This window comes from Miniopterus schreibersii (genome assembly GCF_964146895.1).
Source record: "Miniopterus schreibersii genome assembly, chromosome: 10".
Classification (NCBI taxonomy): Eukaryota; Metazoa; Chordata; class Mammalia; order Chiroptera; family Miniopteridae; genus Miniopterus; species Miniopterus schreibersii.
Window position 1 is genome coordinate 36604732 of NC_138110.1, and position 14062 is coordinate 36618793.

Sequence of the window (14062 nt, forward strand, 5' to 3'; positions counted from 1 at the left end):
AAAAGATAAGATTTCAGTTTCTCATCTATAAAGAAAGAAGCAAACAAAAAGTAAAGCCTCAGTTTCCAAGGTCTAGGATATTAAAAATATACATGGTTTCACACATAATTTTTGTGTTATTTGTGAGGGAATGAAACAATTAAATAAAGGTCTTTCAACAATCCTGACTTGTTATTGAAGGGACAAATAAATTAGCAGCATTCTTTTCTTTCTTTCCTTTAGCAATACTCTCAATGAACACTGAAAAAGTGCACAACGGAGTTCTCTCCAGTTCCCATATTTTTAAAGAAAACTGCCTTTAAAGTTAAAGCACCATGAAGAAAAAAATTAATAAGGCCCTGGCCAGGTACCTCAGTTGGTTAGAGCATTGTCCCGACACACTAAGGTTTCAGGTTTGATCTCCATTCGGGGCACATACAAGAATTGACCAATAAATGCATAAGCAAGTGGAACAACAAATCGATGTTTCTCGGTCTCTTTCTCTAAAATCAATTAACAAAAAAGATAGTAGGTTCCTGCTAATTTCAAAATGAAGGTTGACTAAAAATGTCACCAGCTCATTAAAAAAAAATGGATGTTTTCAATTCAGGGTGGCATTACTTAAAGTACCGGCTGCTGAATAATTCACTAAAAGTGTGTGACAACTCTCTAAGCCTAAAGTCCAGAAAATACAGGGGAAAATACATATGCCTAAATTCTCAAAACAGAAGCACCAAACAAATAGAAAATTCAATATATTTACATCCAAGTTAGAACACAGCTGAGTTGGAAACTTGAAAATAACTTTTCATTTTGATGCTGATAAATCATATAAACTGACTTTTATCAGTTTTGAAACAGTACATTTCTCTCTCCCACCCCCACATCCCTTACCTAATGGGCTTTCTCAGATTCAAACATATAATCAATGAAAATACATAAAACTCTGTATTATAGACTAGAAAATGTTTAATGTTTCTAAAATTTGTGACAAACTCAAATAAGACTAAGAAGCGAAGCTCTGGAGAGAGTAATGGATAACATTTCAAATTCACTCTGGATCATTAATGCTACTTATAAAATACTATTAAAAGCTAAAATAATGGTACTATTACTATGATGACAACAATGCCAATTTATTAAGCCTGTACTTTTAGGCCAGGAACTAATTAAGTACTTTACATAACCCAGTCCTTAAAACATTATAAGGCAGGTATTATACCTATTTTCTAGATGGAAATCATTGAGGCATGGGGTTTAAAGAACTTGCCAAAGGTTACAAAACTTGAGAGTGAAGAACAAAACTCAGATTTATCCGAGTCCAACAAGTATGTACTTATTCAACATGCTACGATGCTTGCCCACAAGCAAACATTTAACAGAATTTGTTGAATAATGAATGCTACCATATAGAAAGGTAGGACAGGAATTTAAGACATCCCTGTAGCTCTTTCTCAAAGGAGTTAAAATATTATAAATATAACAAGTGTGTAAATGAAAAAAATTATAAATAACTATTCTTGCCACAAAAGAAAATAATATGCTAACCAGGCCATATTTACAGAATATGCTTAATGATGAAATAGCATGCCCCAGTTTTAATAACATTTACACACACTTATATACAAATAGAACAAAAATAAAGGGCAGTGGGTCATCCTGTGCCAGAGAAGTAGAAACATAAAAAACTCTCTACTAGCCTAGTTTTACCATATTTTTAAATACACCATATTAAAAATTGGAATCTTGGGGACATTATGCTAAGTGAAATGAACCAAAACACACAGAAAAATACTGTACGGTTCCAATTACATGAGGCATCTAAGTGGTCAAATTCATAGAATCAAAGTAGAATTGTGGTTACTAGGGGCTGGGGAAGGGGGAAACGGGGAGTAGTTCAGCAGGATGAAAAAGTTCTGGAGATACGATGCACAACAATGTGAATATGACTAACACACTGACTGTACATCTTAAAAAGGTTAAGATAGTAAAAAATAAAATAAAAAATGTAGTAGTAATACACAAACAGCCGTAAATAGATATACCTCAATACAGAAGTCCTGCTGCATTAATATAGTAGTTACTAGCCATACATGACTATTAAAATTTATATTAGTTTTTTCTTTTAACCTAAGGAGGGAAATCTCAAGAGCAGAACAACAGGTATAGTTAGATCACATTTAAGTAAAAAGAAAATCAAACATGTGGATTTGTGATACGTGCCCACATTATAAGGCTATGTGAAAACCTTAACAATGGTTACACCTGATTGGGCAGGGGAGAGACTGGACATCTGTGAGGAATAAAACCTTAGTTTTTCAAATTTTTTTAATATATATATATATTTTTATTGATTTCAGAGAGAGGAAGGGAGAGGGGGAGAGAGAGATAGAAACATCAATGATGAGAGAGTTATTGATCGGCTGCCTCCTGCACATCCCTCACTGGGGATCGAGCCCACAACCCAGGCATGTGCCCTGACCAGGAATCGAACCGCGATCTCCTGGATCCTAGGCTGACGCTCAACCACTGAGCCATGTCTGGCCGGGATCAAATATCTTTATACTGTTAATTTCTTTTGCATGTGAACACACTGCATTCATTACATTTATAATGAAAACAACTAGATTTTTAAAATCCTTTCTCTATGAAGATGATTATCATTCATTTAGGAACTGTCAATGGTAAGGGTCAATGCTGGGGAGGACATTTAAATTTTAACAGAGCAGAACAGATAAGCCGTGGCTCTTTATTGCTGACCCTAACTCAGGCCTCTTATTGTACCTCTATCTCAGACCTGATGATCAATCTGAAAACCTAACGTTATATCAAATTATTGTTCTAAAGATGTAAGTACAGTAAGCATTTCTGGGTGTTACACAATTAACAATATTTATTGAGTGTATATGCATAGTTCTGTGGGGAATATAAAAAAATAGGATTATAGTCTTGCTCAAGGTTTCAAGCCTTACAAAATAAAAAACATGCATAGAAGGAAGAGAGAACAATTAATGCCATGCAAACACAGAAAACAAGTCAGTGTGGGAAAGAATAGTCAGGGTTCATGGAAGAAATAAGACAACAGATTCGACCTTAATAGACAAGCTGGATTTAGATAAACAGAGGAGAGGATTACATAAGAACACTAGAAAGAATGCACAGAAATAAAAAAATTGAGATAGTGAGATTCAGTATGACTAGAGATGGAATATAGGAAGAAGTATAAAATGAGTAATGAGTAGGAGTAAAGTTCAAGGCAATACCTTAAAAACCTGACAAAAATTAAGATATTATAAAGCAGGCAAAGGAGAATTTTCATAAGCATTTGGCAGCAAGGGCATACAGGTAGGGTAAATTATTTGCATGTCTTTGCTTCCTTTTGGCTTGCTTTTTTGACATGAAAAATAAAATAAACATTTTATCACTACCTCACTTCCAGACCCAGACTCCAGTGGTCTCTTCTTCCTTGGTCCAATAGCAGCAAGGGCTGTGAGGTTAGCATCTCTTTGCTGTATCTGTGCGAGCTCCAGCTGTTGTAACTAGGAGATGAAATAAAAGAGAGAAAAAAAGCAATGTTTACACATAGTCATGCTCAGAGGGGGAAAGAAACTGATCACTAAACCTATTTCTGTGTTCTTCACCAAATTAAGTTAAAGTGTAAAATAAATATTAGATTCTCCTAACAGCCAAGGGCACATCATTTCCTGATTCATTTACTCCAACAAAGTCTTTAGTCCTGAATCTCTAAAAGGATAGGCAGAATTCAGGTGAGGAAGAGAATATAAGAAAAAAGAAAAGAAAGGACGCTAGAGCTAAATCTCTTAGTTTAAACACAGGTAAGAAAGGCCTGAAGAATAAATTGAACAGTAAATTGGAGGGAAATTGGCCAAACTAGTCAACCTTTTCAGATTAAAAGAAAATTTCTTAAAAATAAACAGTTTTTGAATTTTATAGGAAACTGTTCTATGCTGTATGATTTATAAAGCAGTTCACTAAAAATTAACTCATTAACTCTCATAACCACACTGAAAGGTACATATGAATTGTTATAACATATGAAAATTACATGTATAAGTCATCTTTTCTTTTTTCTTTTTTGTTCAGTGAGGCTCTAAGAGGTTAGAAAAACTTCATAAAGGTCACACAAATAGTGAGTGAAAGAAACAGAACTCAGAGACAAGTGTTCTCATCACAACCTTTTCAATACAGCAGGAATCCAACCAGTGATCTTTCAGGGCACAGGAAGATGCTCCACCCACTGAGCAACACCGGCCAGGGCTGGAGATTTCTTTACTGGAAGGTTTTAACTATAAATTCAATTTATTTAATAATTACAGAACTACTGAGGCCATCTACTTCATCTTGGCCAAGTTTTGAGAGTTTGTGCTTTTCAAGAAATTGGTCGTTTCATCTAAGTTTTCAAACTATTCGCATCGCAGAGTTGTTTGTTATAATTCCTTCTCATCCTATTGACATCTGCGTGGGCTGTCATGATTTCCCATCTTTTTCCTCCTTATACTGGTAATTTACATCTTATTTTTCTTTATTAGTCTTACTAGAGATTTCTCAATTTTGTTGACCAAAGAACCAGTTTTGGTTTCTCTGATTTTCATTCTTTCCTTCTGTTATCAAAGTCATTGATTTCTGCTTTTAACTATTATTTCCTTCCCTCTGCTTGCTTTGGGTATATATTGACCTTCTTTTCTCAGCTTCCTAAGGTAAAAGCTTAGATTATTGATTTGAGAACTTTCTTCTTTTCTAACATAAGTATTTCCCCCATCCTTTTACTTTAACCTACATATGTCATTAAATTTTAAGTAAGTTTCTTATAGACAGATACAGTTGAGTCATAGTTTTTAATCCATTCTGACAATCTTTATCTTTTAATTGGTATATTTAGACCATTTTCACTTACTATAATGATTTAGCTATGTGTGAATTTATAGCTACCATTTTACTGTTTTATGTTTCTTCCCTCTGTTTTTCATTTGTTTCCCTTTTCCTACTTGTTTGGGATTATTTAAACATTTTTAGTATTTCACTTTAATTTAGCTACTTTTTAAAATTATGTCTCCTTATATAGTTTTAAAAAAAGTTTAGTGTTGGCTCTAGAGGTTACAATATACATACTTAAAATCAATATTTTACCACTTCAAGCGGAATAGATACTTTACCCATATGTATATCCTTTTACTCTTCACACGTTATTATAGTTATTTGATATATTACATATATACACATTGAAAATTCCTGACAATATTATAATTTTGCTTTCAATTAAACATATTTTTTTAAAACTCAAAAACATAAGAATAGCGTATACTACTACTTCTGTTGCTCTTTTTTCACTTTATTCTGAAAAACTTTCTTAAGCAATTCTTTTACAGCAGGTTGTCTGGGCAACATTCTATTCATGTTCCTTCATCTGAGAATGTCTTTATTTCACCTCCATTCTGCAAGATATTTTCACTGAATATAGAATTCTGGGTTGGTTTACAGTTCTTTAACTGGACTTTAAAAATATTGGAAATGTACAGTCATTTGAATTATTGTTCGTGTTGAAAAAAATGTCCTTTTCTAAGGCTAGACTCAAAATTTTTTCTATGTATTTTCTGAAATTGATTGGTGTGACTAAGCTAGAGTTTCTTTGTGGTTACCCTGTTTGGGGGTTCAATGAGCTTCTAGAATCTTTAGGTTTAAGGCATTCTCTAAATTAGGGTGTAGAGGAGTTTAGTCATTATTTTTTCCAAAAAATTTTTGCATCTCACTCTATCTTCTTCTGAGATTTCAATAACCCAAATGTCAAACCTTTGATCACTGTCCTGCAGGTCTATGAGGCTCTGTTTTGTTTTTTTAACTCTATTTTCCTCTCTGATTTTCAGGTTAGATAAATTCTACTTATCCATCTTCAAGTTAACTAACTCTTTCCTCTGTTTTTTCTTTCCTGATATCCAATCCCTCCAGTGAGCATTTTATCTCAGTTGTTATTTTCACTTATAAAATTTCCACTTTGGAACTTTATTCTTCATATCTTCTGTATCTTTGCTGGGGCTTTCTATTTTTCCAATCATTACAAGAGTATTTTCAATTGCTTCTTGGAGCATTTTTATAGTAGCTACTTACTTTAAAATGTTTGTCAGATAACTCTAACATCTATGTTATCTCAGGGTTAGCATCTGTGGTTTCTTTCCATGAGAGTTGAGATGTTCCTGGTTCTTCATGCCAAGTAATTTTGGATTGTGTCCTGAATATTTTGAATATTATGTTATGAGACTCTGGGTCTTCTTTAAATCCTTGGAGAGTGTACATATTTTTGTTTTAGTATGCAAAACAGGTTACATATAGACCACAAGTTCCAAATTGACTTCTGTGGTCTGTGACTTCAACATCAGTTCAACTTTCAAAACCTTTGCAATGCTATTTGGATCTGTCCCAAAAGTGTGCCACTCAGTAGTGTTTAGAAAATGGCAGTGGTTTCTTAGTTCACTTCTTAAAGTCTTTGGTATGCTGATCAGAATCAGATCTGCATATGACAAATTTATAGCTCAAGAGTAGACCTGGAGTTTAAAAACTGATAATGGGGTTGTTTTCCTGTTCTCTTCCCTTTCTGCAAACTTCCCAGTAATTCTGGATTCCCTGGGTTTCCTCTTTATGGTCCTCTGGACAGAAAGCTGGAGCTTCAGTTATTATACTTTGCTGCACACACTTCTGTGACTGTGTCTATGTCTAGGGTAAAGCAGCAGAAGGAATGGGAGTGGGGAACAAGGGGTGGGGGAGGTAAAGGGATGGCAACCTCACCACTGGCTTGGCAGTAGTATGAATTCTCATTTTCTTCCCCAATTTGCCTACTATTTACTTTTCAAAGCCCTCAAATAGCTGCTCCATGCATTCTGCCCAGGATTTACAGCTACATTCAGTGGGAGAGACAATGTGGAGTGATTTAACTCCATCTTCACTGAAACCTTTAAATGCTAGTTTAACCAGAATTCTAACAACAGGTTTCTGTTATATTATATTCCAACTAGACTTTGTTTAATAAAACTTAAGCCTGCTCGCTCACTCATACTAGTAGCACACACCTTGCTCCTAACAGGCATATTCTTTTTTGATAGAATCCTCATTCTTGCCTTTATGGCTAGTGACAAAGGCAGAAGCCTGCATTTCATTTATCAGTCTCTCTGGTATCAAGTAGAGGTCCCATAAAATTGAAGTCTGTGCCCTAGAGCACAATAGAGCAATAGTAAAGATTATTTCATCCCTGGTTTTAGTACTTGTCTCTTTTCATTTTTAATTATAATAGTACTGACTTTAATCAAGACCCAAAACACATTAAGAGATTACCTTAAAGATCACACAAACTCTCAGAAGTAAAGTTCAATAGAAGTGCTTCTTGATGCTAACCACATTTTTCAAGAACAAAACATACTGAAAAAAATTAAAATGAATGAAAACAGAAACCAAAAGCTTAGGCAGAATGAGAGAAGCTAGAGGAAGGACTAAATTACCTAGATAATTATGACACTGACAGTATGGAAAATCCAAAAATGTTTCTTTTTTTCAAATACTTTTTTAAGAGAGAGGAAAGGAGAGGAGAAAGAGAGACAGACAGAGAGAGAGACAGTGAGAGACAGATAACGATCGGCTACCTCACATACACACCCAGGCCAAGGATTGAACCCACAACACCTGGGTATGTGTCCCGAATGGGAGTTGAACCCCTTTTGGGGTACTGGATGACACTCCAAACAACTGAAGCACACTGGCCAGGGTCCAAAAATGTTTCTTTTCCATGCTTAAGGAAAGCAAGATATAAAAAATACAGGCACTATAAGTATGAAAGATAATAGCAGAGCTGTCCATAATAAATGATGCAAAAATATGATGCGGTGTCATTTTGCAGTCTGATTTTGCTACTAACTTTTGGAAAGTGATAATAAGGTATAAAGCAAAGAAAAGAGTTGAGTGGTAAATTAATGTCTTTCTCTGAGGATTAAGTGTGCTGTCCAACAATAAATATCTTAGTAGCAATGAGAAACAGCTAATGCTACCAAACAGGAACGTTTAAAAGAATCTAAATAATAGAAATAAAGTACACTACCAGGTTTTGAACTTAGAATACAAAAAATGAAGAATGATGTTCCTGCTTGGATTTCAAAATTAAAGTAGAGTGTACATAGAGATAACAATGAAACCCTATCACCCAAAAATAGATTTTTTTAAAAATAATGAAAATTTAAATAGAGTTATATATACTTTGGAAAATTTCACCAAACTAAAATATCAACAATGTTTATAATCACTTCTGAATTACTGTAATTTACTAGGGAAAACAAGGTTAAATCCCCAAATATTATACTATAGAACAAAACAAACATCACCATACCAAACACTAATAGAGGAATCTTAAATCAAAGAAACAAAAAAAACACAAGTTAGCAAAAAATTAAATTACCCCCCCCCACACCTAAAATTCAAGGATTAGACAACAGAAACACAGGAGGATCCTTTTCAACCCTTCAAAGACAATTATTAAGCAGGCATTCCACCAAATCAAACAGTACAGGGTCTGATTATTTTATTCTCCCAACCACTAAGACAAGTTCTTAAGACATCAGGACCCTGTCCAGAACACCTGAGATTCTTGGAATTTGAAATGTACACTCCGATGCTTTGCTTGTCAGCTTTTCTAATCCATCCCTGTCTTTCAGGAAAATAGCATATTCCACATAATCCCAATTAGGCACTTTCTCCCTTGCCCTTAAACATAACACTTGATTTATGTATTGTTTAAAACAAATATGTTGGGATGTATTCTTAAGTTACAAATTTTTTTTTTCTAGTTCTCACCATTACATTCTTTTTCTCAATCTTTCCAGTCCTCTGGGATGAAAAGAAACCTAACATATCCATGGTCAGTCTCAAAGCTTACTCGGTGGAATCTATCCTAAATGTTTCTATACCTAATGTTTTTAGGCTACTGGGTTTCCCCGTATACCTCACCTTTCCTTAAATTTCGAAAGCTGTGTCACACAAGCAGAGTATGCATTGTTACATTCTTTTTAATACAAGATAACTGAGGTAAGTTCAAAGAAGTTTAACTTCCCCAAAGTGATATCTAGATAAAGACAGGGTCAATCAAGAATCCAAACCCCTGACTTCTAGTTCAATGCTAGTTTTTAAATAATATGCACCTCTTCTACCAAAAGGTTAACATGTCTCTCAAGACACAGAGATCCTAGGCTTCAAAATTAAAGATGCAGGTTACCTTCTGATGCTCCAAATAAAATATTATCTTTTCTACATAAGGTATACCAATCAAGAGATATAACCAATAAAGGTCTCTTATGAAATATCCATTAAAAACAAAACCCTGGCGATGGCTGGTGTGGCTCATTGGAATGCTGTGGGTTTGATTCCATCAGAGCACATGTGTAGGATGCGGGTTGAGTCCCTAGTTGGGGCACATACAGGAAGCAACTGATCGATGGTGCTCTCTCACATCAACGTTTTTCTCTTTCTCTCTACCTCCTTTCCCTTCTCTCTAAAAATTAATGAGCATGTCCAGGGGTGAGGATTAAAAAAAAACAAACCAATAAAAAACCGAAAACCCTGGTGTAGCTTTCCTGGTTCCAAGAGAGCACGTATTTGAAATGGCAATTGATGGTAAATGAACTTGCCAGTTCAAGATGTCAACCCTCAGATTCCCAAATCACAGAATTTTGCTTAACCTTCTATGACCATTTAGTCAATGGAAAATTAAAAGTGTAAGATTTTAAAGGCCCCCTTTCTTTCTCCTCCTAAGACCAATGGTTCTGTGTGTGATCTCCAGAGCAGCAGCAGTGGAGAATCACTAGGAAATTTGTTGGAAATGCAAATTCTCAGGCCTCACACAGACCTATTATATCATAAACTCTGGGGGTAGGGCCTAGCAATCTGTATTTTTAACAAGCCCTCCAGATTACTCTCAAGCATGCCAGTTTGAAAACCACCGTTCTTAGCTGAGCAATGCTTTGAAACATTTGCATCTGTTTCTCTGCTATGTACCCAGTTCTTTATAAGTAGTCATTTTAAGAATGTCTTCTCCATACTGAATTAATCTGATTGCTAGAAAGTACTTTTAATGACAAATTTCATTTTGCCCTCTCCAGTGTTTCATGAGTTTTGGTTCATGCAGCACTAGCATAAAGTTTAAATATAAATTGCTCTAATTTAGTAGTTCTTTAATCAAAGAACTTATATGCATAAATACATAACCCATGGACACAGACAATAGTATAGGGAAGGCCTGGGGGTGGGGGAGATGCAGGGTGGCCTCAATAAAGAAAAATTTTTTAAATAGCATTAAATGTCACGTTTCATTGACTCCATATCTTTTTAAATTTGTTTCTAAGAATATCCCTTGCCTTTTTCATATCTAAATCATACGTTATTCTAATCAGTAATGAGCCTTATTATTATTTTTTCTTGCACAATAATGCTTTATGGAGAATTGCACTACTTAGAGCTTTTATATCCTGTATTTTCTTTTAACAAAAATCCTAAATACTTCAGGGTACAAGTTTTCTAATCTGTTACGCATTTTAATTAAATAATACTTATTCTTTTGCCCAGTTTCTACAGGTTGCACTGTGAAACTAATGTGTCAGCAGGTACATGTCTTACATTCCTTTTTCTTCCTTCTATTGTCTGATAACAAATGAAAGTGGGAATGCTAAGAACTGTCAAAAAGAAAGTAAATGAATTCTTTGTCTTCCTCTGCACAGATGCACTCAACTCACATTTCCCAAAGGAGAAAGAAGATATTCAAAAGGAAATAAGGGTTGCAATAGATATAACAAATGTGTAAGGAATCAGGATGTTTGAACTCCAAGGTCAGATAGCAGAATTCTGGATGATGTGGTAAGAAAGAAAAACACTGAGGGCTAGATGGCAATCTAGGACACACAGCACACATTTCAGACAAGTCTGCAGCTGCATTTAACAAACATGTGCCTGCTTGTTTCAAATTAGAATCTGGCAATTAGTAACCTATTTAAAACCTTTCTCAAATAAAGGGTGAAATGGAAGAATATCAGTACTTACATTTTAGGAAAGATATCTAGGAAAATTATTTTAAATCAAAATTTTAAAGTGTCATTATTTAAAATATAAAGTTACAATAGAGAGAACGCTTATAATATTTTCCCAGGCAAAAACAGAATAAAGGAAAAAGCCCTAAAGTTAAAACTAAATGTTTGAATTACAGGGATATCCAGAGACATTTTAGCCAAATAACAATAAGGTTTTCAAATAGACAGATAACCTGTCAGGTCAATAAGAACTGTATGCAGCAGGAACTACTTCAATGGATTGGGACTAGGCTGGAGGCAAACCCAAAAGCAGCCTATTTTTTTTAAAGTGCAAAATGAGAATGAGAAAATTGGAAGAAGTCAATAGGAAGAATGAAAAAAATTTATTAGACAAGTCACAAAAACTGGCCAAATTTAACAGTCTTTACATCCAGAATGCAAAGAAGAAATGAACATTCTCTAAAACTACATTAGAGAGAAGAAGACCCACAGGGGAAATGATCAAGATAAAAATTCTAGTCCTTAACTGGTGAAAGCAAACATGGATTATAAAATTATGTATGAAGGGGATTCGAGTTGTGACTTAATATTTACATGACAAATATCATTGCTGATACATTTCCTAGCAACAATAAAATCTATAACTTCTCTAAACAGTTCTTCATAGTTCTGCATTCATAAAATACTATCATTAATCTATTTCCTATGACCAGCATGGTAGATAGGTAAGAAAAGGAAAGGAAAGCAGTTATAAATCAAGAAACTAAGAAATACATGCTAATTTTAACGACTGAACAAAGAAAACTTCCCCCCCAAATCACAAACTACAGCTTTATACTTTATACTTGTGTGATAACAATTAACATATCCCAAATGATAACCTTATAAACTACCATACACGAGAATAATTCAGCTCTATATTAAAATGCGGTCAGTGATTTTTTGCATCTAAACAAAATACGGTATCCATCAGTGTTTGATTCTAAATTAGAGCCCCTTAGAACATTAAAGTTATTAAGAGCTTAAGGGGTCAGAGGGATGACAATATTTTACTTTTATCAAACATTTGCAACTAATACAGAGTGGCTCTGCTCTTGGAACAGGGCCACTGTATTTGATTCTTTCTTAAATCAAGAGGATACAAGATAGGAAGCAACTAGAAAACTTACAAAATATTTTGAAAAGAAATTATATTGAGTCCACTTAATCTTGCTAGAAAAAGAAATAAATGCAGGTGGCAAGGGAGAGGGGGAAAAACAAAGTTTGGTACCACCTGTTCTCATTAAGAGAGGTATTGTTTATTCACATTTAGCCTTACAATTTTGTTTTTGAAAAATGCTGTCCACCAATTCATCCCTCAGGGAATAATTATATACAATATTAAAAGAAAACCAAACCAAACAAACAAAACCATACCATACAAACCTGAAAGAAAAATTAATCTAAGATTCAGATGTTTATGAAGAAGGGACAGGATATCTTTAAGGATAAAAGAGTAAGCTTTATGATATATATTTTCCAAAACGGGGATACAAGTAGAAGAAAGTGCATAAGCATTTTATCAGTCCTTAATTAAAACAAAGAGGGATACCCATGACTCAGAGCAATAACAGTTGCCCATCCCCAAATCTATCATCAAGCCACCCTTGCTGATAAAGGATTATAGGTATAGTTCTAGTATTATTTTTTTCAGATAATATTTTTAGATAAATTTTCCACTGGTAAGAAATGAGTATGAAAAATTTTTGCTGTTGAAATTAAATGTTTCTGGTTTCAGTTCTTTTTAATGTTTTCCCTTTCCAGTTCTCCTCACCGCAATCCAGAAACCCTCCCATCCAGAGCTCATGTATTTTCTTTCTCTATTTTAGTGAAAACAAACCACGCTGATTGTAAGATTCTTACTAGATTTCCATTTGTTTTGCCTCAGCTCCTACATTAATCCAAACAATAAGGGCCTTTAAAACATTCATAAATAACCTGCTGCTGCTGGCACCTAGGAGCTGAGTGCAGCAATGTTAAGCAACAACAAATTTCATAGTTCAAGAGGCACAGTTAAGGAAAAAGGTTGCTCAGGAAATCACTCTTATTTAGCACAAAGATCCTTAAAATTGCATGAAATCAGTCAAGTAACTATAGAAACCAATTTCTTCAGCTTCACATCACACGTCTCACACCTCAATTGTCTTTATTATTGTCTGCTGTCAGATCCTTAATCAGAAATGTGAACAGGCTTGATGATTTATTCAGCAGGGAAAAGAATCTGTAGGTCAAGTGAAAAATTTCACACACACACACCCATACACACACCACATCTTCAACCTTAGGTACTTTCATTTCCTTCTGTTCTCAGCAGCTCTGGGGGCAACTCCAGTGAGATCCAATATTAAGGCTCAATTAAAATAAGCTCCAATTAGTGGAGCTTTTTTCTCTGGGGCTAGAAAAGTCAGGAAATGGATATTGGGAAATGTAAAAAGTCAGCTACTGAGAGAAGGCTGCAGACATAAATGAACTTATTTGTTGATTTCTACAGTTGCTATGCAGAGGCCTCTGGGAGTAAAAGCTTAACCAGTCTAAGCTATAAACTAAAACCCCTGCAGCTAAACATGAACTGTGTGAAACAAGGGCTCCATTCCAGAACAGAAAACTGCTGGGCCCAGAAAATTAAAAGCCAGAGGCGTTTTCCATTTAAAACTAAATCCCAGTACCGCCTCCCAGCCAAAGAATTATAAGCAGTATCAGATTTACAAAACGAACAATTACCCTGGAAAAATGTAGCCTATTGTACAGTCCCAGATGCTAAATCTCAGAAGTTACTTTTTTTTTTCTTAATCCCACATTATATCCCTCCAAGTGTGCTGCTGTAGTTTACAAAGAGCCATTTCTAGACAGGCCTAAGCCTTGAAAATAAATTTTAAAAAGAGAGCACATCACTCATTGACCTCATTTGAAGTACTGCCCTTGCCTTCAGCAGTTCCTGTCCTTCCCCAAGGCTTCTGCAAATGGTATGCAACAGC

General features: G+C 34.7%; 1 protein-coding gene across 1 annotated transcript in view; it reads right to left on the reverse strand.

The window, feature by feature from the left end:
* Positions 1–14062, reverse strand: part of TAF4B (TATA-box binding protein associated factor 4b) — a 100205-nt gene that overhangs the window by 14512 nt on the left and 71631 nt on the right. The window contains exon 14 of the mRNA XM_081150037.1: positions 3408–3518. Within this exon, the coding sequence (XP_081006163.1) occupies positions 3408–3518 (111 nt within the window). The remainder of the gene's footprint in view (positions 1–3407; positions 3519–14062) is intronic.